Source organism: Phoxinus phoxinus (assembly GCF_949152265.1).
Source record: "Phoxinus phoxinus genome assembly, chromosome: 14".
In the NCBI taxonomy this organism is placed as follows: domain Eukaryota; kingdom Metazoa; phylum Chordata; class Actinopteri; order Cypriniformes; family Leuciscidae; genus Phoxinus; species Phoxinus phoxinus.
Genome location: NC_136889.1, coordinates 7,520,554 through 7,548,389, shown reverse-complemented (window position 1 = coordinate 7,548,389; position 27,836 = coordinate 7,520,554). Strand labels below are relative to the sequence as shown.

At 38.4% G+C, this 27,836-nt stretch overlaps 1 protein-coding gene across 2 annotated transcripts in view; it reads left to right on the top strand.

Moving 5' to 3' along the window:
• lrmda (leucine rich melanocyte differentiation associated) overlaps nt 1-27,836 on the top strand; it is a 253,183-nt gene that overhangs the window by 143,225 nt on the left and 82,122 nt on the right. The window contains exons 3-5 of one of the 2 annotated variants that reach the window (XM_079635401.1): nt 14,688-14,814; nt 16,068-16,207; nt 20,900-21,026. In XM_079635401.1, coding sequence (XP_079491527.1) covers nt 14,688-14,814; nt 16,068-16,207; nt 20,900-21,026 — 394 coding nt within the window. The remainder of the gene's footprint in view (nt 1-14,687; nt 14,815-16,067; nt 16,208-20,899; nt 21,027-27,836) is intronic. The other variant, XM_079635402.1, reaches the window with a different exon arrangement.

The window sequence follows — 27,836 nt, the reverse complement described above, 5'->3', positions numbered from 1 at the left end:
ATCCTTATTAAACTCTTAACAGTTATTTAATCAAGAGCAGTGAGTGATTTTTTATGTCTATTGATCATCAGTTAACATTAAAGACAGACAACAACAGGTAAATTAGGCTTCTGCCACTTTAAGATCTGATGCACATGACGCAAAGCTGACACACAACAAACTCTTTATGGTCATTTAACACTTTTTTAACTCATTTAAGACTGTGCTTACGTGGATACTTGCCAACATTTTGTGTGTTTTTGTCTATTCAAGCACGATAAGACACAAAAGAGAACTCAAATCAGTGTCTGAAAAGAGACTTTCTGTGTGCAAGGGGTGTGTGGTTTCGGTGTGTGCGGACAGCACAGTACCCTGGAGGATGCCAGGAAAAATAACAGAAAATATTAATTGCAGAAATGAAGGTGTAATTTTTGAAAGTCATAATTATATTATAATTATATTATATTGTGGAAAGCATAGGGTTCAGGGAAACCTGTTTGGAAATGGTTATTTTTGCAATTCCATTATGCTAGTGGTGCTGGAATTTCTGTCAATACAAATTGGTTTCTTTGTTTATAATTATTATTGGTAACACTTTATTTCGACAGTCCTGTTTAGACGATCTACTAACTTTAATGACGGGTAGTTGACATGTTGCAAAGTTACTTATAGTAGACTGCCTGCTTAATATCGGCTAACACTTTATTTTGATGCTCCCCAACAGATGTTCAACTAACTTTGCACACACTTTAACTTATTCTACTAACACTAAACCCAACCTAGAAGTCTACTAATACTCTAAGAGTTAGATGACCTGTAGTTGCAAATGAATGACAGTTAACATGCAAAGTTACTTATATTTAGTTGAATGTCTAAAGTGGACTATCGACATATCCTCTGATGCATTTGATAACAGTATAAAAAAATCCTAAATCCTGTGGCCAGTATGCAAGTAAAATTTCTGATTTAGAGTGTGTACTGTGCTATTACTCTCAGTTTGCTCACATAAACATGTGAACATATTGTCGCAAACACTCCACCAATGTGATTTCTAGAAAAACATAATACCTTTGTAATTAATTCGGTTAGCTTATAAGCTCCATGCTTTCCTATGCATTCACCCTGTTCTCGTCCCCATGGAAATGCCCAATGGTACGATACAAAGCGCGGTGTGTTGAACAAATATGAGCGCTGTATTTATTTAACTACTGGTCGAGCACAAAGCGACTGAGGGGAAAGGAGGTCTTTTTCGCAGGGCAAGCCGAGACTGAAGCGGCCATTCGAGGGGCCCAATCGCACTTGAGTTCACTGGTAAGCCTGTTGGACATTCAGCTTTGTTCCCCTTATAGTCTACTTATCAGAGGGTTGATTCGCTTGTCCCCTCGCATGTTCCTGTCCTATCTCAGCGCCGCCAATTTTCCACAGGCTAAGTGCTCAAATTGAGCCATTTTGTTTCACTTTAAACTAAAGCGGGGACCTATTATGCGTGATTTTTCATTCATAGCTCCCACTGCTGGCACTCTCTCTCTCGTTCTGTCCGCACTCAGAGGAAAGGCCTTGTGAGGCCGTACTGTTCTCACTCCAGGCATGTCAGCTTCAATCTGCCACCCCTGGGTGTGAGGGGCCAGCCGTGGTGTGGGGGCTCACAGGTCAACCCTGCTAGTAATTGATGTTGCTTATTCATCTGTTTTTCCTTGTCTTTTTTCCTGCCGCAGTGGCCTTTTGTTTGTCTAAATTGTTTGAAGATTTACTGTAGGTCCTCAGGCCCCTGAGAAGCATCACCCCTGCGGCACTGCCTCAACGCCCCTGCTGAGCAGGAGGCTACACACACACACACGGACAGATAAACACACACACACACACGCACACACACAAAGCGAGTCAAAATACAGGGAGTATTTTTCATTGTGACCATCTCCCAGGCTAATTTGTCATGGCTTCATGTGTAGCATATATTTATGGAATCATTCAATCATTACTCAAACAGTACATGTGGAATCGGCTGAGATACTCGAAACTAGTGGTTATTGACTCTGTTCTGATAGGGACGTGGATGTGTAATCGTGCATAATTAGGACAGCAAAATAAATAGGCTTATCATTATTCAAAAGGCAGAAGCAATTATGGCTTCCCATATATTTTGTTGTGAATGTCAAATGCTGTGCATACAATCCAAGAGAATCTCAAACTAACAGAAAACCTTTTTCCAGAGGGTGAAAACTGTTTGTGTTGCGTCACTGTGTACAACACTTTTAATGTTAATGTTTGATTTAATTTTTTAGTGTGTGGGGGGATAGTGGTATATATATATATTAATATTCATTTCTATCCATCCAATTTCATGTCTTTTATTCAAGCTTTTTTTTTTTTTTTTGTATGGTAAACAATTTTGTTAATAGTGTTTTGTCTCCACTTGATGTCCAGTGTAAAATGTAAATCCTGTATAGCCCAACCACTAGTTTAAAGTATTACAGCAGGTTTGTCCACGAGCTGTTTTGGTGATCCTCTAAACCTTCACGTGGCCAGTGTTTACATTACGTTCTTCAAGCTCAGCTGTCTGAGATCATTACCCAGTAATGCTTTTGAACTACAAAAGACATCAAAGACATTTTTACCTTATTCCTCTGCTCGTTAACACACACTGATTGTTCACGCTCGCTTTACCGCTATGCGACTTTCACCTGAAACTGGAAGTAAACAGGCGACTGTAAGATAAAGAAAAGTACCTAATTACTGAGCTTCATTTGATCTTTGCCTCTGACATGTCGGCAGGCTGCATGGGTGGTACGTCCCAGGGGCCTTTGAAGAGGGTGATTTTGTAAGAGATTTGGATCATTACACAATAAAGAACACTTCATAAGTCATGAAGCGAGTTGGGGAAATGATGGTTAATGATGTTGACAGCTGTTCAACTCTATAGAATTATGCCGAGATTTGACTGGACTTGCCTCTTTTAATGATTCCTGCCTTTTCTAAGGTAATGAAGCAATGGCAGAGAGAACGAGAATAATCTTACATCAAACTGAACTTCAGTTGAAATCGCATATATCGTCCATCACGTGCCTCTTTTAAAGTGGCATGCCTGTCTATTAGAGAGGGCATCTGAAAATGAAAAAGAGGCCTTCCTATTTCCTCTTAGATCTGATTGATGTAAGATAAAATCAATGTCTAGGATGGTTACACGTTTTTAAAAAAGTGCTGTAACACTAAGAATATAATGTTCAATAATCATGTATGACCCCTTTGACCTTCAAGACAACCACGGTAGACTGACATGCTCCTGGACTGACACTCACACCTAAATTCATGGAATAGTTCACCCAGAAATGAAAAGTCTTAACAAACCATTATGACTTTTTTTTATCTGGTGTGGAACAGAAAAGAAGATGTTAAACAGAATGTCCGAGCTGCTCTTTTCCATACAATAAAAGTAAATATTGACCACAGCTGTCCAGTTTTACTAAAAAGAGCTGCTTGGACATAACAGCTAAATTACTCCTTTTGCCTTTCCAAAAATAAACTCTTATAGGTTTGGAATGACTTGAAGGTAAATGATAACAGAATTTCTTGTTCTTTCTTTCCTTTTTTTTCTTGGATGAACTATCCCTTTAAGGTGAGTTATCTGTTGATTAATAGGAATTATGCAATGTTCATAATTAGCTCAGATTTATATTCACAACATAAAATGGTGATGATCGCTGTTTACCTCCCTTTTTTCATCCTTACGTGCACAGGTTATTCTGAGTCCCGGAAACATTTCCTGTGATACATTGGTGACAGGGCGTTGGAGAAGTCAAACTGTATGTTTGATAGGGGGAAAACAGGCTGCATCAGGAGTTTAATTGGTTTGAATATGCGTCTAATTATCACATAGGGTTGGTACTGATGCAGAAGTAATGTAATTATCATTTTGTAGCATTGTATAATGATATTGCCTTTTGCTCGTCAGGAGGAGACATCTTCATACCTGACACTTTACTGAGCTACATAATGATATGGCAGAGCGACAGCTAATTACAACATAATAAGTGAGTGATGATGGAGTCAGGGTGGATATGCCTCATATATTTAAGTGGTTTCAAAGCACTGCCAATGTAGAGAGACTTGCAATTAAATCAAACCAGTCTTCATTTAATTACAAGCAGATTTATTTGCGTATACTTTTACTTAACAGAAATAAAAGACTAGCCTATATTTAACTGGAATATCTGTACTGGTTATTTGTATGTGGTACAATTCTTAACTTTAATTCTGTTATCCTATTTTTCAATGTATACATAAATCGTAGACAGGCGGCATTCACATGTGACAGTTATATAAACAAATCCTTTTATAGCTTCAAAGTATGTAAAACATACATTAAGCTGTCTAGCATCATTTCTGCATTTTGCTCGTGAATTAGAGATTGGAGAATCGACTTGAAACCCATAAGTTATGTGTGGCGTGGCTCTATTTTTATTTATTTTAGTTTTAAGGCTTCTATATTTTGCAAATGCTCTGTAAGAAGATACCACTCTGGCGAGTTGCCTACATTTAGTTTATAATTTGTTGTTTGCATAGACGCTGCGATAAAACTGTGTGTGATGAGGAAATGTGCATGACATGCAGATCCGTAGATAGGGGAAGTTGATGGCAATTTGGACGGGAGAAGAGCGGCGCTCACTGACTGCTTGAAACCTTTTAATTAGCATTAATTACCCAGCAGAAAATGTTGGGGCTTGAAAGGATTTGTGTCAGCAAGTGAGAGATCAAAGATTGCGGCGCTCGCATTTTAATCTGCCAAGTAAAAACTAATAAGGGCCTTGTAATGGGGCCCCAGAGAGTGACAGCACAGGTGGGGGACCGTAATCCTCCCAATTAGATCATCAGATGATTTAATTTCCCTCTAATATTGAAAAATTACGATTTCTTTTCTCAGTGGCCATCGGCTGGATAAAGACTGCTTTTCCTTCCTCTCTCTCTCTTTCTCGCTCTCTCGGATCCCCTCATTTATGGCTTTGAGAAAGTGAAATGAAAGCTTTTTTGGAGGAATATGTGGTTGGCCATAAGGCACGGAATCATGGCTGTCTCATGTGGTTGTGAGAGGGGATGGGAGTGATGCAGACCACGGGCAGGCCCCTGACAGGGTCATCCATCAAGTGTCATTGATCATTTGCCATGAAGTGACAGCAAGGTAGTGATTATTTGCTATTAGATAGATGCTCAAGCATACAGGGCTGCAGCTTGACAGTACAACGGCCTCAACCCCAGATATCTGTGCTTTGTGCCTTCCAGTCAAATGCTTGAACTTTAGGACATGCACATAAAAAAATTGAATTAATATTGCAAAAAAAATTTTTATTCCAATTATGATTGTGTCATGTAAATACGTTAACCCGGATTAAGTCAGTATTATGATTTTTAGACAGCTGGCATATGACTGTTAACAGAATACCCACTTTTTATGTATGTGCATGTCCGAACAAAAGTAATAATCGTTACAAATAGTAATTATGAAAAAAATTTCCCTTTCGATAATGATTGTTTTCATAGCATTAAAAGAAATGAGCGTAGCAGATAACATGTTACAGTTCACTGTGTTTGTGTGCTGTTGACAAGGGCATAAATGACAATTAATGTGTTGATTAAATTACTAGGCAGAATTAATTAAATAAAATCAAAAATAAATTGAAATATATGGCTCAATCAAGCATATGCAGTATTTCCACAAGAGAGAATGTGTATGGATTATAATGTTTATTGGAATATTGCAATAACTGAAATATGTAAACCACTTATTTTTATAGAATAAAGACTGAACTTTTCTTTTACTCATAGTAATTCCGCTAATGCAAATGCCTAATGGTTACATGTAGGTTGCCATTCTTTATATTTTAGCATTTGATACTATTTCCCCCCAGTTTTTCATCGTTTTCAAAGTCATTGATTTAACTTTTTTGGTATTTATCTAAATGCAAAGTGCCTTAAGATTAATTTCCCTCGCAGATAAACAGTGATGGCAGATGACTATGGTGCCATCTGTAAAGAATAGAATTGATTTTCAGGGCAGCGGTACGAAAGGGAGAATGCATTTGTTTTGCGAGGAGAGGTATAATCAGTCAGTGGTGTCGTTTAAAGAAACTGGGTTGCACCAGAGACAGGGAGGCCATGAGGCATGAAGAGAAATGGTGTCGACCATTTCTCTACCAGGAGACCCATATAAAGTTACGCTGCAGTGCTTCCAAAATAAAGTGGCTGGCTCTGTTCTTTCTTTAATCTTAAGAATAGCATCTCGATTTTACATGGTGTTAATGATTTTGGTGTAATAATGCTGTTGTTGTTTGGTCTTCAGAAAAGTTTAGGCCTCAAAGTGGGATGCCTTTAACCCCCTAATTTTACATATAATTTTTTAATACATTAATGAGTTGAGGAGAGTATGTGATGAGTGACGTGTAATTTTATGTAATAGCAATATATAAGTTTGTCGGAAATTCAATGCATAAATGTTTATTGTCCATAATTATTCGGAACTTCATCAACACAAACCAAAAGATAACATTACTACTAATAAACAAATATGTTTGACAACAGTGTGTAAACAGCTGTTTCACATTACACCTTGAGATCAATTTAAAACAGTAATACATTATAAATCTGATTGGATGAGTTGTGTTTGAAACTACTTTAAAATAGCCAATGTAAACACACTTGCGATGGCACATAGTTGTTTTGCAATGTTGCTTGGCAACAGTAAACAACCATTATTTACACACTATTTACACTGGACACATCTGGAATGTTGTGATGTGTCAAAACTAAACCAATCCCATTGTAATCCAAGAAGTTGTCTATATTGGAAGCACCCATCTGCAACAGTCAATACTTTCTCTTACAATTTATACTGTGGTATTTCTGTGGTTGTGTAGTCTCTGCAGTGTCTCTGAAATTGACAGTCTTACTGTCAGTCCTGCTCTTTATTAGTATAAGAAAACGTATCCATTGATTTGATTGTTTTCATTCCCACGATAATAATGACCAAAAATGGGTGCTGAACTGCTTTAGATTTCTGTATTGTCAGTTAAAATGATTTGCTGGTCAATTTAGACAACTTCAATTTGTGTACATTTGACCCAAAGAACACACACGCTTGTTCCAGAAGCTGTCCTTTGAAGTACAGGTTGTGCCTTTTGCATGACTGAAGCGAGGGTAAGTGATTAGACAGCGTTTGGACAGACACCCTCAGTACTCTGTAACACAAGGTGATTTGTGCACGTTGCAGCTCAGCTCATGAAGTCCAGGTTGCCCCTGACAGGGCCCATCAGGTCAGTCAGACTTGGCACTGGAAACAAAGTTTGCCAGGGCCGGGGGTCAAACCCAGCTTAAAGAGTCAGCTCTGTCAAAAGCCTCAGACACATTCTTACCTTACGGCCAACCTCGACTGATCCGGGGCTATTAATCACAGCGGAGCGGCTCTGACCTCAGCCCCTTCTCCCTTTGAAGTGTGCTGTCCTTTGCCGCATGAGGAAATCATTTGCTGCCTGATTCAATGAGCCGTCAGCCGAGCCAGCGGACCTAATGACATGTGAGAATATTAACCTCCTACCACTGAGAGCTGTGAATCTTGAGAGGCAGTCTATAATTCACCAGGCGTTTCATCCCTAGCCTCACTCCTCCTTCTGGTCGAAAACCCCCTCCCGACCCGACTCAACCCCACCCTGGTCTCAGCCTCAGACGTCACGCCCACGGGCCGTTGGCTGAACGTCAGATGCATATGGCACACAAAATGGGAACCACTTCAGGAGTTTTGAAGTCATCATCTGAATTCTACAGGATTTCCTGGAGACGTGTGTGTCACGTTCTTTAACGGTCCACCTGGAAACAAGCTGTTGTGATACCAAACCCCCTTATGGAAGAGGAAAGCTGTCGTGTTTACAACTGTGACCATAAGCGCTTACCAGGATCTACTGTAAATGCTGGATTTTAAGAAGTATGTGAAGTTTATGCTGCCACTGGTGCAGTAAACTTGCACAATCTTCTTGAATGAATAATTTGTTAGATGCACGCTGGTCTGTTAATGTAGAGACATCGACTTTACATTTCCATGCCCCTAAACATAACAGAGAACAAAACAAACTGTGAGTGGTTGCTTTACATGTCAGTCAAACGTCCTCTTGGGCGGTCCTTGGCCAATGAAAGCTGCTATGGAGTCCAGACCTTCTGCCGTCAGTCTGAAGGTCTGGCTACGCGAGACCAACCCCACCCTAACCCAGCACACCACTGCCCGGTCCAGAGGCTGCCCCAGAGGGATAGTTCACCCAAAATTTAATATCATCTGTTATCATTTACTCACCCTTGTTTCGTTCCAAATCTGTATGACTTTATTTCTTCTGTTGATATTTTGAGAATTCTCTTTTTCTCCCACAGAGCTAAAGTTAATGATCAAATGAGGGTGAGTAAATGATCACAGATTTTTTTCCTTCAAAGATGTACAGTATTTGACCCAAACACTGTGTCGTTTACTTTCTTCCAACCCCATTTTGTTTTATATTTTCTGTGAAATACAAAATAAGATGTTGCTCAGAACGTACAAGCTGCTCTTACAAAGAAAGTGGAATGTGATTTACAAAAGGCCAAAAGCTCCAAAAAGGACAACACAAAACCATAATGTTATCTTAAAAGTAGTCCATTCAAGACTTCTTATGCCATTTTATGATATGCTTTTTTGAAGCTTGACTGTACCATATAAATTCCTTGTTTCTATAGCAGAAGCTTGAACAAATTGCTTAAGAAAAAATAAAGGGCTAAAGCAACATGAGGATCTGTAAATTCCAATATTTTTTGGCAGCACCATTCCTTTAAGTGACCTTCTTCTCTTACAACCCTCTAATTTAGACTAATTAAATACTTTTTATTCATGTCGATTTATTCATGGAAACCCCATGTGTTTTTTTTTCTTTATCTCCAAAACACTAGCATTTAGCTCTTTATATAACTATTTGTTATTTATATGTGTAATACGAAGTACTGTAATGATAGTGTTGTTAAATGGAGCCAAATTATGCACTGCAGGTTTGTGAATATCCACGTAAATAACAAGCCAAAATGTACATTATATATTGGAAGAAAATCACCCAACCAGTGGGCGTCCCCATTAAAACTGCAGGATGACTGCTCCATAAGCCTTTTACACATGTAAATTGCAACATAGCTCAAGCCCATTTCCTTACACATGTGATCTGTAAATTGCTGCCACCCTAGGGCTGGTGACATGTTTGATGTCAGGCGGACTGGAGGGGCTGAGATTAAGCCAGATAATGGTTGCCTAATACTGCCAAATCGAAGATTTATTGTGCCGCTGCATCCGAAGCATCATGTTTTTGAAGATTGAAAACAGAATTTCATGCAGGTTGAAGGTAGGGGTGCATCTAAGCTCCGTTGGCACATATATTCTGCATGAAGCTGGTGTCAAGATCATATTCAAGGGTGTAAGGTTGATTAAAAAAACTCTGAGAATGACACAATAGGCAGATGTGGGGTTCTACCTCACATTTATCACAACTGCAGATCATCCTCTGAGAAATAGTTGATTTACTCATTTTTCTCCGTGCGATGAGGAGTTTGTCATGTCCTCTGATGGACAGCTTCGGCGGTGTCATGTGCATTTTTTCTTTCTTCGTGTTTTTTTACATTTATTCAAACCAGTCCAATCCCTGTTTTTACAGCCCTGCTTCCCTCTTTCATTCATTATAGTTTCTTATCTTGGCAGGCAATCAGAACTGCCAGGCAGCCAGTCCATTATGCACATATGAAGCCCATCACTCCAACCGGATTGGCCAATTCATCAAACATTTATCTTTTGCCCTGTGAACAGCGTGTCAATTTGCCTGTCACTCCCAAGCCTCCGCAGCCTCTTCGGAATAAAAACATTACTTTTCCCGCACCGGAGACCGCTTTGATGTTAAATCTCCCCTCTTTAACTTTAAAACAAGGCCCGAAGTCAGATTTCAATCCACACACAGGAAAAGATCCAAAACAACGGGATCCGGGCAGCCATCCACTTTTGACCATACTTTGAGACCGAGCTGTGGTGCTGGTTGCAGATCAGCTGGTAAATATGTACGGTCTAGATTACCCTGGGCTGTTCTGGGACCCAGTTTTGACTCCACACACATGGGTGACACTGTGGAGCCGAGGATATGAGAGAGACTAATATCAAAGAATGATCAGAGCTGCTCCGTCAAGAACAGACACACTATCAAAAAAAGAGAGCAGAGAAGAGAAAGGCCTTTTAAAACCGGCGAGCAAACAAGGGAATTATTGGCCATAGCAAAGGGAAATATCAAAGCTGGGAGTATCATACAGAAGGAGGCTTTTGCTGAATGGGATCACTGCTGGAACACAGACTCGGAATACAAAGGCTGTGCGAGTGTGCTTGAATGAGTGCTGTGTCTAAGAATATGTTATTTGCGGTTAGCGCTATTTGCTAACTTGGTTGTCTCAACCTCAGCAGGTGTATCTGAATTCTCTTTACTCGTACTCTCTCTGTCTCTCCCTCCCTGGACATGTGACCTGTGAAAGCTGGCTGACTAATGGCTGCAGTGACTGACATTTCAACCAATAATCACAGAGTGTTTTTTCCCCTGTTGTCAGCAGCAGTTTATCAATCAGCATGTCCGCATTAGTATTTGTCTATCGATCCATCCATCTCTGTCAAGCCATCTCTGTGTCATTGTCTGAGCTCTTGTCCTCTTGTTTGGCTTCTTTTGAGGATAGTCTGCATAGTAATTTGTTTTACAGGCCCTGGCTTTGAAAGGTTGACTAACAGCATTTACATGGCGGCCGTTTGAAAAGGCGTGGAAGCAGACGTTCTCAGCGAGCGCTTGTTTCACATGTCAGCAAACTGTCACCATCTACACAGGATTTTTTTTTAACATAACCTTTGGTAATAATCGAATCGTTTGACCTTCTTTTAATGCTATCGACTTTCCCTGTCAGTATTTTCCCCCTCCTCATTCAAGGCATTATGTTTAATAATGGGATTACAAGAGATCCCAATTTGACGAGCAAGAATTACCGCCAGGATGTTATTTGTCCGAATAATTAGCCACATCATGTACAAGCTAGTCTCTGTATCTCAGTAAAACTAAACATGTCACAAAAATGTAAAAACACACCATGATGTTGTTCCTCTTTTTCATTTTGGTTGGCTTAATGAGGGGAAGGTTTCCAGAAATGTGCCGCCTCGTGGAGTTATGAAAAAAAATAATCCTAGATAAAGATGGGTACAATCAAAAAAACATTGTGTTTTTGATTTGATTGTTTGTGCCTATTACATCAGCAAGGGCTTGATCATCATTCTTACTGTTTGTCTCAAACAATGTATTATGCTTTGGTTCCTTATAAAGTTTCTCACTAATTCATTTCATTTACTCACTAGCACACTTGGTGCTTGCCGAGATTCAATTTTGGACCCTGGCTGTCGTTCAATTGTCCAAATAATGTGATTAATGTGTCAAAATATCAGATTTATCCAATTTTAATGTAAACATGTATTTTTATTACAAACTCTGAATAAAAATATTGTAAATAACTCAATGGGAGATTAAAAAGGGGTCACTGGCACATTGTAATGTCTGCATTATCCACCAAGCCATCTCTGACCTGTCCTAAATTTGTATCATGATCATTCGGTCACCTTATTTATGATGTGTAATCATGTGTTTTTCCAGCAGCAGTTGTTTAGCAGCTGGGTCTGCGAGCCATTTGCTAACTCAGGCAAGATAGAGCCAGACACGCTGCACTGGCAAACACGTTGAGATATTCACTGTGACAATGAGCTTGATCATAATTATCTTAACAAGGAGTGGGTTCATTGGTGTGGCTCGTTAAATCTATCTCTCTTTCCCACTCTCGTGTCTTCCCGTCCATCTCTCTCCTTCTCGCCTTAGATCAGACGGCGCTCTCTGCATTGTGCTATTCTTTCATTGTGGTGTGACTTTGAAGATGGTGGTGAAAATGTGCAGTCAGTTTTGGATTCCCCATGGGGACGAGGTGTGAGTCAGAGAAGTTCCTACCTGAGAGTGTTTTGTGTGTGATTGAGTTTTAGATTGCTTGTGTATTGACATTATTTCAGTTTTCACAAGATTTACTCACCCTCAAGTTGTTGTTTTTTTATTCTGTGGAGGACAGATCAAAGTGACTAAGGATTTTTTCTTCTGACTGGCATAAAGTATCAGTCTATACGATTCGTCTCAGATTAGTCCTCGTTTCATATGTTACATGTACTTACTTTTGTAATAACAGTATATCATGCATAATTACATGCAACTTATAACCTTAAACCAAACCCTATTTCCAAACCTAACCCTATAATATGTTGTTAATAAACATTACTTGGTACTTAAATGCATAATTACACTGTAACAAAGACAACAGTAATGTGTAACCATAAACAAACACCAAGTTTTAAGGCCCGTTGACACCAAGAACAATTACTATAAATATAACTGTATTAGCATCCACTTTATTTTAAGCGCATGCTTGTCTGTCACTTTAAATGCTCGAGCTCATTATAGCAGGATTGATTCTGATTGGCTGTCAATCGTCCATCAGATGGATAAAATCGTTCTGAAAGTGATTCCATTGACATAATTTCTCTGTGCTGTTATCGTCATAGCTGTGGTGTGAACTCTGCTATTCTTTAATATTGAGAACGATTTTTTTAGAACTATATCTTTATCATTATCTTTATAGTTATTGTCCTCGGTGTGAACAGGCCTTTAGTCTTGTATTATAGCACACTTTTATTGAAAGAATATGAACTATGAAATGTTGTCATTTGAAAAACAGCTGCATGAAGATTTTTCTTTTTTTCTTGGCAAAAAAAAGCTCTCTGTGTTCCATCATGGACAAAATAGAAGGATATGGGGTTTGAAATGTATTGAAGCTGTTTCTGCCTAAGAGTTAATAAAAAAATATATATATATGGTAACACTATTTTAAGGTGACGAAGTTGCACGTTACTACATTTAATTTCTATAGTAATAACAGTAAATTATACATAATTACAAGAAACTAAATCCTAACCATAACTCTTCATTTTTGGTGAGCTGTTCTTTTAAGAGCGTGTGGCAATTAATCATTCAGTTAACAACATATTTCGAAAGTTTTCCCCTTCTGCACTGTACAGATGTTGTATAAAACGGCAGCACAAACGTTTAGGCACAATGTGTTGTGGTTAAATTAGGGTTGAATCCCTGTTTGTTGTTGTGAATGTGATTTGGCCGCTCCCTTGGCTGTGAATTTAACTGATTAAATCACCTTTTGCACACAGCGGTAGTGACACGAAAACAACAATTAATAAGCAACCCCCCTGTGACGCGCGGATGCCTCTTAACTAAGCGGCTAATAACATTACAACCGCCCAGATACAGCTGAGGCAAACAGGTGGAGGGGGCTCGCAGAACAGCTTTCATTTATCGAGCAGGGACATTTCTCTGTATGCGTGCAGTTTTGTGCGATTTGACTACACAAATAGAACGTATTTCTCTTGTGGTCGGAGTTCTTGGCTCTCTGCTTATATGTTTGCTTTCTTTCTCTTCTAAAGCCCATAACATTTCATCAGCCATGTTCTACATGATAAGAGTGAGGTATTTGCACAACACAACAGAGAGTTTTATGAGACTAATTGGCAGGACCGATTTACAATATTTGGGTGTCATTCAAAGACAGACACCTGGCTAGATATCAACATTTACTCCTGTGAGCTCTTCCCAGATTGCCATGGGATTTCCCACGCAATTGTACCACGAAAAGTCTTGCGACAACAAATTCATAAGATTATGATATGCAGGTGTTATTTTTTTCGTTTCCCCCATAAGAGCGCCAAAAACTAGCATCATGTTGCCATCTAATTGTTCTTTGCTCAAGGACGCTGACAGACGTAAATGTCAATTAACTAAGGGTGGACACATTAACAGTGTAGGTTGTCAGCCTCTGCCATTTGAAGGATTAGAAACACACACCCCGGCTTTTATGCACCATCCGCGTCATGAACTTTGCAAGGCCCCGACATTACCCTGAGCACCACCCTCCATCATGTTTATGCCAGCACAGGGCGGGGAAAAGACCCAGACAGAGAGAAAGTCCTTGGGGACGGTGTGCGTGCGCGTCTGTGGGGATTAGGTGTCACAATGGGGAATAAAGGGAGAAACGTACAACTTTTCCCCCCTAAAAGCAGTTGTTTTTAACTGTAAGCGGCTCATCTGAGAAGTTGCAGAAGTTGTACTCATTCCGTTTGTGGCTAGGCATTATAGTTGAGCTGGGAAAATGATGGATGACGAGTTAAATTTGTGTTGGGGGAGTGAAGGTGAACTGTGACAGAGTTATTTATCTTGGGAATGGAGGGTTAGGGTCAGGCAAAGCTGGGTGCCTGAAGGCACAAGACATTGACAAATTCATCCCGCACACTGCATTTCTGAAGCCCTTTTGTTTTGAATCCTGGCTACTCACGAGTGACCCTCATCACTCACACTGCCAGCGTGTGAAGGATGCCGCACCATGCCAGGGGATCTTAGCGCCACTAATTCTTATCATTCACTCTCCTGACAGTCCCAAGCCCAAACTATTCCGGCCTGTGAAAGGGCCCGCCTGAAATATTTATTTCTGCACATAATGGCTGCCCAGATTTAGGGCCATATCATTTTTCCTCTCTTGCCTTATCATTGCAGGTCACTGACAGGCCTGAAAGCGTTCAGCCAACTGGAAGAGCTGATTGTGGACAACAATCTTCTCGGAAATGACCTCCGGTTGCCCAGGTTACCACGGCTCCATACCCTTACGCTCAATAAGAACCAAATATCCTTTCTCAAGCTTTGCTTTTCAGTTCATGCTTGAACAAAATGACAGGAAATGCGGTGAGTTTCAGGTTTCAGTGCAATGCAGTGTATCTCCTTGTGCTACACATTATTTCTTTAAATTATGTTATTGTGTTAAATTGAGCTCCTGTCTAATGGGGTTGCTTGATAAACTCACTTGAGTTTGTGCCATGGTGACCTCTAGTGGAGGAGAGGCAAAACAAAATATCCAGTACAGTCCCATGACTGAAAGATAAAGCCCCATTAGACCATTTTCTAAGAAACAAATCGTATCAAGATGACCCATATCATAGCTACAGTATATTAGCATAGAGTCACATGACCAGAAAGCAAAGCAAACAGAGTTAAATGACCAACATTTAACCTCATACATTTTTCCAGTATAGCTTTAGCTGTTTAATAAGCTAACAGAATAATGTACCAGCTACCACACGCCAAAGGTAAATCTTTGAAGCCAAACTGGAAATTTCACATTTTCGGCTGTTGACAGTCAGCAATTACATCACTACTACACATTACATTTAGTTTGTGTGATGAGATGCAAAGAGAAATAAATGGCAAAAGTAAATGTGCTAGCCTGACGAAAATTTATGCTCTGCTGTTTGTCGCTGGATGCTATCCATCTACATAATAATGACGCAGCCTCACCCTCTGTTCTCCAAACAGCTCTCCTCCGACAGAGTGTCAGCAGCTCAGACCCAAATTCTGCTGTGAAGTGGTCTGCACATGCTAATGGGCCAATTATTTACATCCTGTAGTGGCCTGCTGCCATTGAAATTCAAGTGCTGCATTAGTGTGGTTGTATTTTGACACGTTTCGGGCACCATTTTCCAATGAAGTGAATGTATTAGTGATGAATTTGCTGTGAAGTGGCGGTTTGTTTCCCTGTGCTGGGTGAAGGGGAGGGGGTGTCCATGGCTTAGGGAGTCACTAACTGTTTTTACCACAAGGCATCCATCATTTTGTCAATGTTTTTAATGTTCTGCACCCAGCCACCCAGGAAATGGGAAGAGGAACGGGGGAAGAGAAGAGCCAAAACTCGCAGCAAATGCCAAAATCTCGCCCTTAAATTTACCCGCTCTTTGTATTCTCAAGCATAATGCCTATTGAGCTCCTTCAAAGAGTTTCGGTAAATTTGACAGAGTTGTGCTGGCTGACTAGGCCAGGGTAGAGCGCAGAGTAAATGCTAATGTAATTAACAGCCTGGATTCCTTGACCTCTGCCCCGTGACACTTCACCGACATCGAGGCCCTGCTGGAGCATTTGGTGGAAGTGACGCCAGCCCTGGAATACCTGAGCCTTCTGGGAAATGAGGCCTGTCCCAACCAGCTGGTCAGCATGGATAAAGATGAAGACGACTATCAGAGATACAGGTCAGAACACTGCCATAACTGATGAACATGCACAGTAGTCGTAAAAAAAAAAAAAAAAAAAAAAATATATATATATATATATATATATATATATATATATATATATATATATATATATATATATATTTGTCTTTTAATAACTGTACTATACAGAAGTATGCAAAAGTATGATGCCACATTTAAAATATGGGATTCTAAACTTGGAAAATTTTAAAACAAACAAAAACAAATGAAAGTCATGTGGCAAATAAATTAGGAATACCGGTATTTCAGATTCTACACTAGTGTTCAAAAGTTTTTTGATAGAAATTAACACTTTTATTCAGCAAGGAAGCATACAATTAATCAAAAGTGACAGCAAAGACATTGTTAATGACATAATGTTATAACTATTATTTTGAACATTCTATTGTTTTCAACATTGGTAATAATAAGAAATGTTTCTTGAGCACCAAATCAGCATATTCAAATAATTTCTGATGGATCATGTGACACTGAAGATTGGATAAATGATGCTGAAAATTCAGCTTTGTCTTCTCAGGAATAAATTACATTTTAAAATATAAAAAATATTTTAAAATGGTTTTTTTTTTGCAATAGAAAACTTTGGTGGGTTTCCATGTTTTATGTGGACTTTCCATACACATAATTCTTTTTTTTACTGTACAAACTGTATATTTGATCACCTAACCATACCCCTAAACACAACCCTCACAGATTTTTTTTTTACATTTAGTAAAAAACTTATATGATTTATTAGCTGTTTTCCTCATGGGGACCACAGTCACACACAATCACACGCACACGTTAAAAGTTTTGGGGTTGGGTAAGAATTGTTTGTAAAGGTTATTTTTCTCCCCTCTTTTAAGATTTTCACTAGTGGTCTTGACCTTTGAGCCTCACTGTATATGACATTTATGGTATCCTGAAGCAAAAAAAATGTTTTTTCTTTAGGTACTCATGAATTTATTTTGTTTTGCTGGTATTTTTTTTAATTTCTTTTGGAAAAAAGAGAAATACCCCAGGAGTGTGTAGTTTGGCAACTTCCAGTAATCTTTTATTTGGATGAACGGCTGTTGCACAACACCATAAATCACATTGCACAAGCAAAGACTGATACTTTAGGCTATAACCACACTCTTCTTAAAGCTAGCCCCCCCCCCCCCTTTTTTTTTTCTAGACTTGCTAAATCGATCTCAGGTGTGAATTGTGATAACCACAAATGAGTGTTTGCTATCCTTCCCTTTCCTACACGATGAAACGATGCATTCATTATCAAGCCCAGGCCTATGGGAGTGCAATGCCACGCTATGTTACCACCATTTGTCAGGTTTTCAACAAGAAACCTAGCGGTGGGGAGAAACACATTCTTTTGTCTACCTTAGACCTAAGTGCCTTTTTCTCGACACTGTTCAGTATGAATCATTTACTATACAGATGAACCCAATAGGCGCCACTCTCGCGCAATGTCTCCCATGCTTCACTTGGTGCAGAGGACGACTATTCTTTCCCTGACTGACAGCAGCTGTGTGTTTGTGATGTAATATTCATAATGTGTCACATAGTAATACATCAATTTGAGCATAATGCAGATTTTATGTCTGACAGGGTTAGCCGAGCACTCAGGTCATGGCAGGACTGGCCTTGGGCTATGCACTTCTCAGACTGCGTCCTGAGAACAAAAAAAAATCAAATACCTCTTCATAACACGGTGAAATATCGCACGTCTCTTTGCGCTCTTTCAATTAGTCAAATGAAATGAACAGGCACAAGTACACTCGGCTGTATTTTACAGCAGTCGCTCGGCTCATTCATCATTGTTTACTTCTGGGGCTCGAGGAGTTTTTTTCCCTCCCTTTAGCTAAAGTAGTTCAGTACTCGACACAGCGACAGCCATCTGCGGTAAAGGATGTATGTCCTGTCTCTCTGGAATGCTCTCCAGCCCATGCTGTCTGTGATTGCATGTTTGTCTCTTGACATCATGACGTGTGTGTGGGCTTAAATATCTGTGTTCGCTGAAGATCAGAAAGTTTAGGGCCAGTTTTGCCTGGGGTGTTTTAAACAACACTTGCTGCAGAGCTGCTCCAACCATCTGTTAGATCAGCACAAACAATGTCACAATCATCAGGAAAACACCTGCATATTTCCCACTAACTGTCGCTGTTATTATGCTTGTTTGTAATTGAATCGCAACAGTAAACAAAGCATACCAACACCACACTGCTCCAAGTCACTCTAGAGGAATTTGTTACTTAAAGTTATTAGTTGTTTTGCTAAGGCAAGTATAACCGTTCCGTTGCACATATTTAGATTTTAAACAAAAACAAAATAACTCTTAAGCATTCGACTTCAGTGTGTAGCTTGGCCTGCATTGTTTGTTCTACTGACAGTGATACATTTTTGAGGAGAGTGCGAATTTACTTTTTAAGAAATAGGACTTTTTGTCAGGCAAATAAAACGACGTAGAATCCCATATACCGGTATACAGTATTCCCTATAGGCTTAATTATCATCTTCAATGTAAATCTATATTCATTTATACACACTTTATATAATTTTAGGCTGGGCAGATTACTTACAAATTGTAGTCTTTTAATGATTTCAATTGACATGATAACAGTTGTAGTTAGTAATGTAATACATTGCATTATAGGTAATTATATTCTGACACATACCTAAAAATGCTGTCAACAGCCAGAAAAAAAAATGTCATCATTCTTTAGGAAAAAAAGTGCTGTATGCAATTTGACCAATTAAATAAAAACCTTCAGAATATGGATAGGAATAAAACTGTAAAGTTGTGTATGTAAGATGCTGTTGAAGTGGAGATTTCTGACACGGTGCAGGAGAAAAAAAAAATCAGTTTTTGCCTATAGTGTCTGGCTGAAAAAAAAAAGTTTGTGAATCCCTGCGTTACAAAATGTAAATGCAAAAAGGCACGAATTTGTGCATTTTAATGTATTTGATTTTTTTGTAGCATTTTACATTTTTGTTACATTTTCTGTGTAATTATAGCCACCTGACTAGTGGCTGGTCTGTGTGTGCAATTCCACAAAACTAAAGCAACTTCAGGAGAATCAATACATTTTGAATAATTTTCTGCCATTGTGTAAATAATATGTAATCATACAATCAATAAAAAAGTAATTGAAGCCTGATATCGGGTATTTTAAAATGTAATATTATATAATTAAAAGTAGGCTACTTAACTTTTTCCCCAACATTGACGGAATGCCTTCTGCCATTGACAGACTTTTTCCTCATTAATGAGACGACGCTTCCCCGCCATTGGCTGAATTGGCTGAATCCAGCTTTCTGTGGTTTCACTGTTATATGGTAGGGGGCGCTATTACGCAACTTCTGAAAGAGTAGAGAGTCTCCAGATCAAAACAGGCAAAAAGAAGCAGAAACAAGCAATAAAAGCATTGCTTTTGCACGTTGTAGTCCACATTTGAGACATTGTACAATAGCAAAGTAAAAAAAAACAACCACCTCTAGATTGCTATATTGTAAATTAGATTTTGCGAAAATGCTGTACACGTGCAAAAGATACACACTGGGGTGTTTATGCAAATAGAGTTTAACTCTGAATAGATGTGGTGAAAAACATCCCCACACCTTTTTGATTCAGGCTTATCTTAATAGAATCAATCTGCAATCGTGCTCTCTATGATCCATCAGGAATAAACACGTAGCATGGGTTCGCCTTCGTCCTTCATCATTGTCATCATCATGGGTTTGTTGCTGGCTTTTGCATGAGAGCTCGGTTGGGAATCTGTCACTGCCCATATACACATCTGTTCACACCCTCCACTTAGTGTCTCTCTCTCTGTCTGTCTGTCTCACTCTCTCTCTCTGTCTGTCTCTCTCGGTCTCTCTCTCTCTCTCTCTTTCTATCTCACTCTCTGTTTGAAGTCTTGACATGCCTCTTCCTCCATTCCAGTCAGCCTGTGAAAGAATCTGTTGTCATCTATGTATTCCCGCTATTATCTCACGTCATTTTCTCTCCCTGAATGAAAGACAGAGAGTGTGTGAAAGCGTAAAGAGATATCTGTGAAGCTACCGAAATGACAGCTTGGCAGATTCTGTCAATGTGGGCTTTTTATCTGTTTATATGTTGTCCTTATTTTTTTTTTTACATATTTTGAAGTTAATTACCTATTTACAAATATTGCTACAGTTAATTTAATGCATCTTGAAGGAAATGTTTGTTTAAGTCAGATTTGAATCAGACTTCCCTTCTTCATTTAAATCTGCTGTACACTTGGACACTGCACTGGATATGGATAGTCAAACTTAAGAAGAAAAAGAAAACAGTTCAACATTTTTGATGCAAAATACCCTCTTCCTAAAATATAAAAGCAGCTATATTTTCATGTGTACAGACCCATTTTTGTACTGAGTAAACATTTAATAACTAGCCTTTTTTTGTCAGTATACTAAAGGCAAAACAAATGACTGAAATATTATCTTTAATATTTACAATTAGTTGATAATATAAGGAACATTTGCTTCCTTCAAAAAACAAAACAAAAACAAAGCTAGCACATTTAAATATTATTATAAACTTTACATTGGACACAATATGATGTTTATGTAGCTTGGTTTATTGCAAAGGACATATCTGGCATGCTGTCTGCTTAGTAAAATCTGCTTTGTATGTGTTTTTTTCTCTCTTCATTTGATCTGTAGGTACTTTGTACTGCATAAGCTGACAAATCTGAAGTTCCTGGACACCAGGAGAGTGACCCAGTGGGAGCGGTCAGAGGCCGAAGCACGTGGAGCTTTCATGAAGGTGGTCAAGCCGAAAAATGACCAAGTAAGTACAGTTTGCTATAAAGAAAAAGACAGAGACATATAACACATACACTAGAAAGACCGAGACATATGACGCATGCACATACAGGATCAACAGACAGTTAATATAATCCGAGATTAACTGACTGTGTATCCCAGATAATGGCCTGTGGTTTAGTGTGTAACTCAGTAGCCGGTTAAGTGTCTTTACTTTATGAAATGTAGGCGAATAACTAAACACCCTGACCCTGTAAATGATTTGTGTAACCCTCCCCTTTCTGTGCAGATGACTATAAGAACTTAAAAGGCTAAGGGACCGTGAGCTAATCCATCCCACTCCTTCTTAGCTCCCATTGTTTGTTCGTAGCAAATTGTCAGAATCTCTTAAGAGGTTACTTGTGCGCAGCTCTTTGAAGACGTGGCCTTTCAATCTCGCCTGGCTGTTTAGAGGAGGGTCTTTTTAATGACCACGACATGACCTCTTTCCGTATGCATGAGCCCAGATCAAAGTGGACGGCGCCTGTCCGATCGGCCTTGACTCGCACGGCGTGACAGCGCTCTCCATCGGAGTGACAGCTCACGTTCAGAACAGTCACCATCGCTTAATTATCCATCGCGCACACAATTATTTCTCTCTCTGGCTTGCGTTTGAAGGAGGCAGCCAGAGTCGTAATCGTCAAACGCATCTCCATTCTCTTCTCCTCTAGATTTTATGTAAGAATGGCTTTAGTAAGATTTGATTTCGTGTTGTACAGTCGTAAAATATTTAGCTTGTGGTTGAACCAGGTCTTTATCTTTTCTTCTTCCCGAGTTAGTGAAGCAAACATGGACGTGGATGCTCATGTAATTCGATGCAGTGTTTTAGACGACAGTGATGCTAATGCCACTTTTTTGTTTCAGCATTAAAGTGACAGGGAAAGTGAAAACCATGCAATGAGTTAACCTCATTCAGGCAAGTTTTTAGTTTGGAGGATATTTTGTTGGTTGGAAAATGAGAAAAGATGACTGTAAAGTGGAAAATAAAGTGTTGTGCAACCTGTCTACTCAAATAAGACAAGACGTTTCAGGACATGCCGTTTTGAGAGTGATTGAGATGAATAGATGGCCACATGTGAGAGAAATGAAATAATTTCAAATAAAACCGTAACATAATGCCACAGTAGATCCATTTTAAGTCCAACCATTGAGCAGTTCCAGCATTTAATACTTAGTGGGCTTGCTGTTGAAATAGAGAACTGTTTTAAATATCTGGGAACCGAACTAAATAGTGTTTATAGAAGTTGTGCATCTAATCCAGAAGTTTTCCTGGAACCTTTTAGAAACGGTGTAAAAATATTTTACAAAGCATTCTGTTTTTTAAAATGGCGTTGCGTTATGCAAACTTGACATTATTGTAACATTATATGTCTATTAAACCTTTGCATCATATTTTTGTTTTTATGTTTCTGGAGCCTTGAGTAATATTGAGTCATGAAATTACACGCATAGCTAACTTGTCATGGTTATGTATTTTATTGTAGTTTTATAATGTTATAGTATTATTTTTATGCCTTTTTGTTTTTGCATACTACTGTATATATACTGAAGCAAGACAATTTTTCACATTGTGGATGACATCGTGTCAGTCAACACTCTTAGAAGAAAAGGTTCTATATAGAACCTTAAAGGCGCTTCGTATTTGGAACCCCTAAAAGGTTCTATACAGAACCCAAGAAAGGGTTCTTTTTTGTCATTATAGAACCTTTTTAGCATAAAAGGTTCTTTGGAGTTGAGTAAAGAACCCTATTGTTCTATATAGAACCCCAATGAACCCTTTTTTTCTAAGAGTGTAGAACCTTTTAGGGGTTCCAAATACGAAGCGCCTATAGAACCTTTTAAGGTTCTATATAGAACCTTTTCTTCTAAGAGTGAAGTTTTTTAACAATCATGAACTAACAATAAATAATACTTATGCAGCATTTATCATCCTAGGTTTATCCAACTTGTTAAAATGTATTAGCATATGTTAACTTAGTGAATAATGTAGAAGTGTAATTTAGATCAGTGTACCTAATGCATAAACTAATGTTAACAAGTTGAACCTTATTGTAAAGTGTTAAAGTTTCTAAAGTCCGAAAGTCTACAGCAGAAAGACAAGAATATCTCTGGCCTGTCCACCGTCAGACACTTAAGCAGATTAAATAGACTCTGCTGTAAGGCCTCTATATAGCTGCTATTGTAGGGGCCTAGTGAGAGGGAGAAAGTTGGCCATGCTCTAATGTCCCATGTCTGTGCTTGACGTAGCTGTCACGCCAACGTTTCCCTAGCATTTGTTTTGATTTAGATGAGACATGATGTGGCAGCCATAACAAGCTCTGTGGGGCATGTGTACTCTCTGTCTCTAATTGGCTTCATCATCATGCCGATTGTCTACTGACCAATAGTGCAGGTCACCAATTAATGAGCGGCAGCAACAAGCTAGAAGATGATGGCATAATTAGTTATTTGTGTTTGCTTTTATTCTCCATCCAGTGGGGTGTCTTACGTTTAAAGACATGCTGGCGTTAACATTGTTACAGCAGACTGTAATTAGCTCTTCCTGCTTTTCCAAATTTCCCATCAAACCCGAGTCCTGTACATGACAGCTTGCTGTTGTACCATTGTGGTAGTCTTTGAACGTCTCATCTGTGCCTGTCTGTTAGGTCTTACCCAATGCTTTCTGTGTCTGTTTAGCTTTGTGCGTTTAAAGAAAGAAAGAAAGAAAGTACATGTTAATAGTACTGCGTGCGTTTACTATGTTAAATTGTGTAAAACGACATACACAGAAAGCATTATGTTCAACACAGATTTATGATGTTTGGGTTTCTTTTAAATGTATTTTTTACAAATGAAAACTAATATGATGATTAATGTGCTTTCTGTTTCCTTGCATGTTTAATGGGATCATGTAATGTTTTTCTTTTCCTTTTCAAATGATAAAACATATATAAAAGCTTGTTGTACTATGAAAACCCTGATCCCATTCCAAAAAGAGTATTTATAAAAATCAAGCTGCAAAACAGCAGAATACTGTTTATTTACATTTACTCTTCCTTTCGAATGCCATGGTAAAGAATGCTGGGAAATAGTGTCCCGTGTCAGTTAAATCTAAGTTTTATAACTCAAAGGATAGTTCGAAAAACTCATAAAACTTAATTTGATTCAACTAATTGGTTTAAATTTAAGTTTAAAGGGGTGGTATAATTCCCTTTTCACAATATATAAAATAAATCTTTGATGTCCCCAGAGTGTGTATGTGAAGTTTTAGCTCAAAATACTCCAAAGATATTTTTATATAGCATGTTAAACGCAGCGTTTTTGTGTCTTTCCCTTTAAATGCAAATGAGCTGCTGCTCCCGGCACAGAGGGCGGAGCTACAACAGCAGTTTCGATTACCTCACACACACACATGCACTGAACATTTCTAAAACTTTTAGCCTTTTATGTTCAAACCGGAGTCATACAAAGATGGAGAGCCTCAAGAAGTGACAACATGTAGACAACTTTTCTAAATAGTTAGTTGATGAATTTATGTAGCGTATGTGTAGTTATCTACTAGTCATTGATTAGCATATAGTGGGCCCTATTTTAACGATCTGAAACGCAAGTGTCAAAGCGCAAGTAACTTTGTGGGCGGATCCCGGCGCTGTTGCTATTTTCCCGGCGGGATAAACGACTCTTGCGCCTGGCGCAAATCTAAAATGGGTTGGTCTGAAGTAGCTTCATTATTCATAGGTGTGGTTTGGGCGTAACTTGAAATAAACCAATCAGAGCGTCCTCTCACATTCCCTTTAAGAGCAGACGCGCTTGTTCCACGGCGGATTGCTATTATAATGGCGGGTTTGCCGGCGCACGCCAGGAGCGGTTCAACCATCGCTTTAAATAATCAACCATCCCTTTAAATAATTTGACCTCCAACCAATTAAATAATTTTAGCGTTAGGGTTTACAGTTTACAAAACACATTATTTTGGTAACACACTAAATGAACATAATGCAATTCACATTCAAGTAACAACAGGCTGTAGCATAAAACTCTAATGTACTGATAACAAAACTAACTGATAACAAAAAAAAAAAGAATCAATTAATACAATTAAAAATCATCAAATGTAAAGTGTCACACATGGAATTTTGGGAATGTCAGTTTACTACTTTTCACTGTAAATTATTAGAAGATTACCTTACCTTATTTGTGTTAAAATACTGTTAAATGTACCATTTGTTTTAGATTTGTCCTCCGTATATAGTGCGGGAACTTACCATTAACCAGTTAACTGTTTTTTACTGTTGCATTTTTACAGTATTTTGCAGTTAAAATTACAATATTTTTTTACAGTTATGCCATAGAAGAACCTTTATTTTTTTAGAGAGTGTGTGGCTCATTTCAGGACATGTTGTCTCATCTCTTGAATTACAATTTAAGGCACATAATGCCTTGGTACACTAATACGCCACACGTTTTTTTTTTAAATACAACATGAATATCTTAACGGTAAAACTTTTTCACCTTTTCCAGGAGTTTCAAATTATACCCAAAGCATAAGGCAAATAGCTGGACAGAAACTGCTCACATCACGTTCAGAGTTTTCACTTTAGTGTCTCCCAAAGTGACGTTGCACTTACTGAATGTGTTGAAATGTTTAACGTCTTTTGCAATTTAGTCCAAGGTGACATTTATTACAGCCTGTTGCAAGCCTCTTTCTCTTCTGCATTGATTTTTTTTCCTCCAACCATGCACTGGTGGTCCTACAACTATATATTAATGTAAGTGGTTGAAAATGAGCTGTCTCGCTGTTGTTGTCTGGTGTCTCTGCATGGCTGATATGTGCTGGAAGGGAGGGAGGTCGTTTTGCGAGCTATAGTTATGAGGACAGCGTAATTGGGCCTGTGTTTTATTGGATTTCTAGAGTGGTGAAATGGAGTGATCTTCCAGCTTAGAGAGAGAGATAAACAAGGGATAAACAACTACCTCCAGTAAACAAGGAAAAGCAGAAAGGGTATTTAGGATTTTTTTTCTTCCCCATATCCTTTCCCAAAGACAGGGTTAAGAATAGGGAAGTGAAAAGCCTTAAGCTGTACTTTTGGGAAATTGGCCGTGTAGGAATGCCATAATGTGATAATTTTTTTAAAGGACTCAGAGGTCATGGAATGCGATGCTGTGAAACCACACTGAGGCTAAAAAAAAAGTTGTGGTTAAATTTAGTCTTCTTGAAGAGCAGCAAACCCTTCATAGCATTGTTAATCTTTCACTTTAACTATCCATGGTCTACCAAAACTTACTGAGAACTTTGGTAACCTTTTTTGGTAACCTTATTTCTATAGAAATAATGTAATATTTCTCAATCAATAGAATATTAGCAACTGAAGGACTTTTTTTGGATGAAGGATGAAGTAGCTGTTTCACAACATAACTTTTGGTAGCTACGTAAGGATATAATGGCTTTGAAATGTCAACTAGATTATGCGTGGATGAAGCATTTGACTTTTCTCACCACGATACACAATTTCTCCCACATCCTCCTCCTGGGTAATGAAAAACAGACGGCCCAACTGGAGGAGTTCGAGTCAGGGCTCAGTCCCATCAGTTCTAGTCACACAAACTCGGCTCTCCGTAATCCGTGTTGGCAGAGCCAGGAAAGTGATGAGGTCGATCTCCTTTCTGCATTTTTCATATTAATCTGCCTCTCATCAGAGAAGTTCATATCAAGACAGCGAAATAAAAGAGCCAAACTAAGACAGACCACCTCAGTGAAGCTGCCTGATAGCGTGCGATTACTGTATTTTTCAGTTTTTAAGCTCTGTAGAAAGCGAGATGGACCTTCTCTTTCTCTCTCTGTGTCATCGCTCTTGCCGAATGGTGAGGCCTTATTCATCTCTCTATGAGAGAATTATGACTTCCCTGAAGCATTTAAACATAATAAACAGCAGGCTGTAGAATGAGCGCCAATGTACCTTCAGTGTTTGCTGAATCATTTTATGGATAAATCTTTCCTTGAAGACACCTATAAAAAATATTGTTGCAATGGGAAGTGCAATTGGCCAAACAGATTGTTCAAAAACAGTCCTTACTGCCATTTTCTACAGATATCTCGTCTCTGAAACTAACTTGTGACGGGTATCTTAAGCTGTGTGATTCAGTTTTGCTGATCCACAAAGATACCAGTCAGTTTTATTGCATATATTGTCATCAACACTTTGTTAAATTAAACCAAACACAACTGTGGAAACTTGCAGCTAATATTTTGTGCATGCATGCAGGTGTACAGCCGGAGTGTGCATGCTTGTTTTGTTGTTGATATGTGTACTTTTTTCTGATCACAGGACACATATACATACTGTACATATCTGTCTTTATGTATCTATCAAGACTGGAATATTTTTTTTATCTTTTATTATATATATATTTTTATATAATAAATATTTTACATTATCAAAATCATATTTTCAAAAGTAAAAATTATTCTTCCTGTAATTAATTATTATTAATAATAATACATATTATAATTTTTTTATTATTATCCCAAATGTGTTGTTATATTATTGTTACATTTATTTGAGTACTTTATATCGTAAAAAAAAATGTAACTTTAAGAAGTAAAAATATCCTTCTGGTGATTAATAATAATGCATTATTAATAATACATAATGAAACAATAATTATAATAACTGTAATAGTAATAATTATAATATTGTAGTTATTATTATAAATAATAATAATAATCCAAATTCTTCCATTAGTACATCTGAAATAAAAGAATAACATTAATATAAACATGGCATCAAGTTCCTGCAGTACTGATCAAAATCACAGT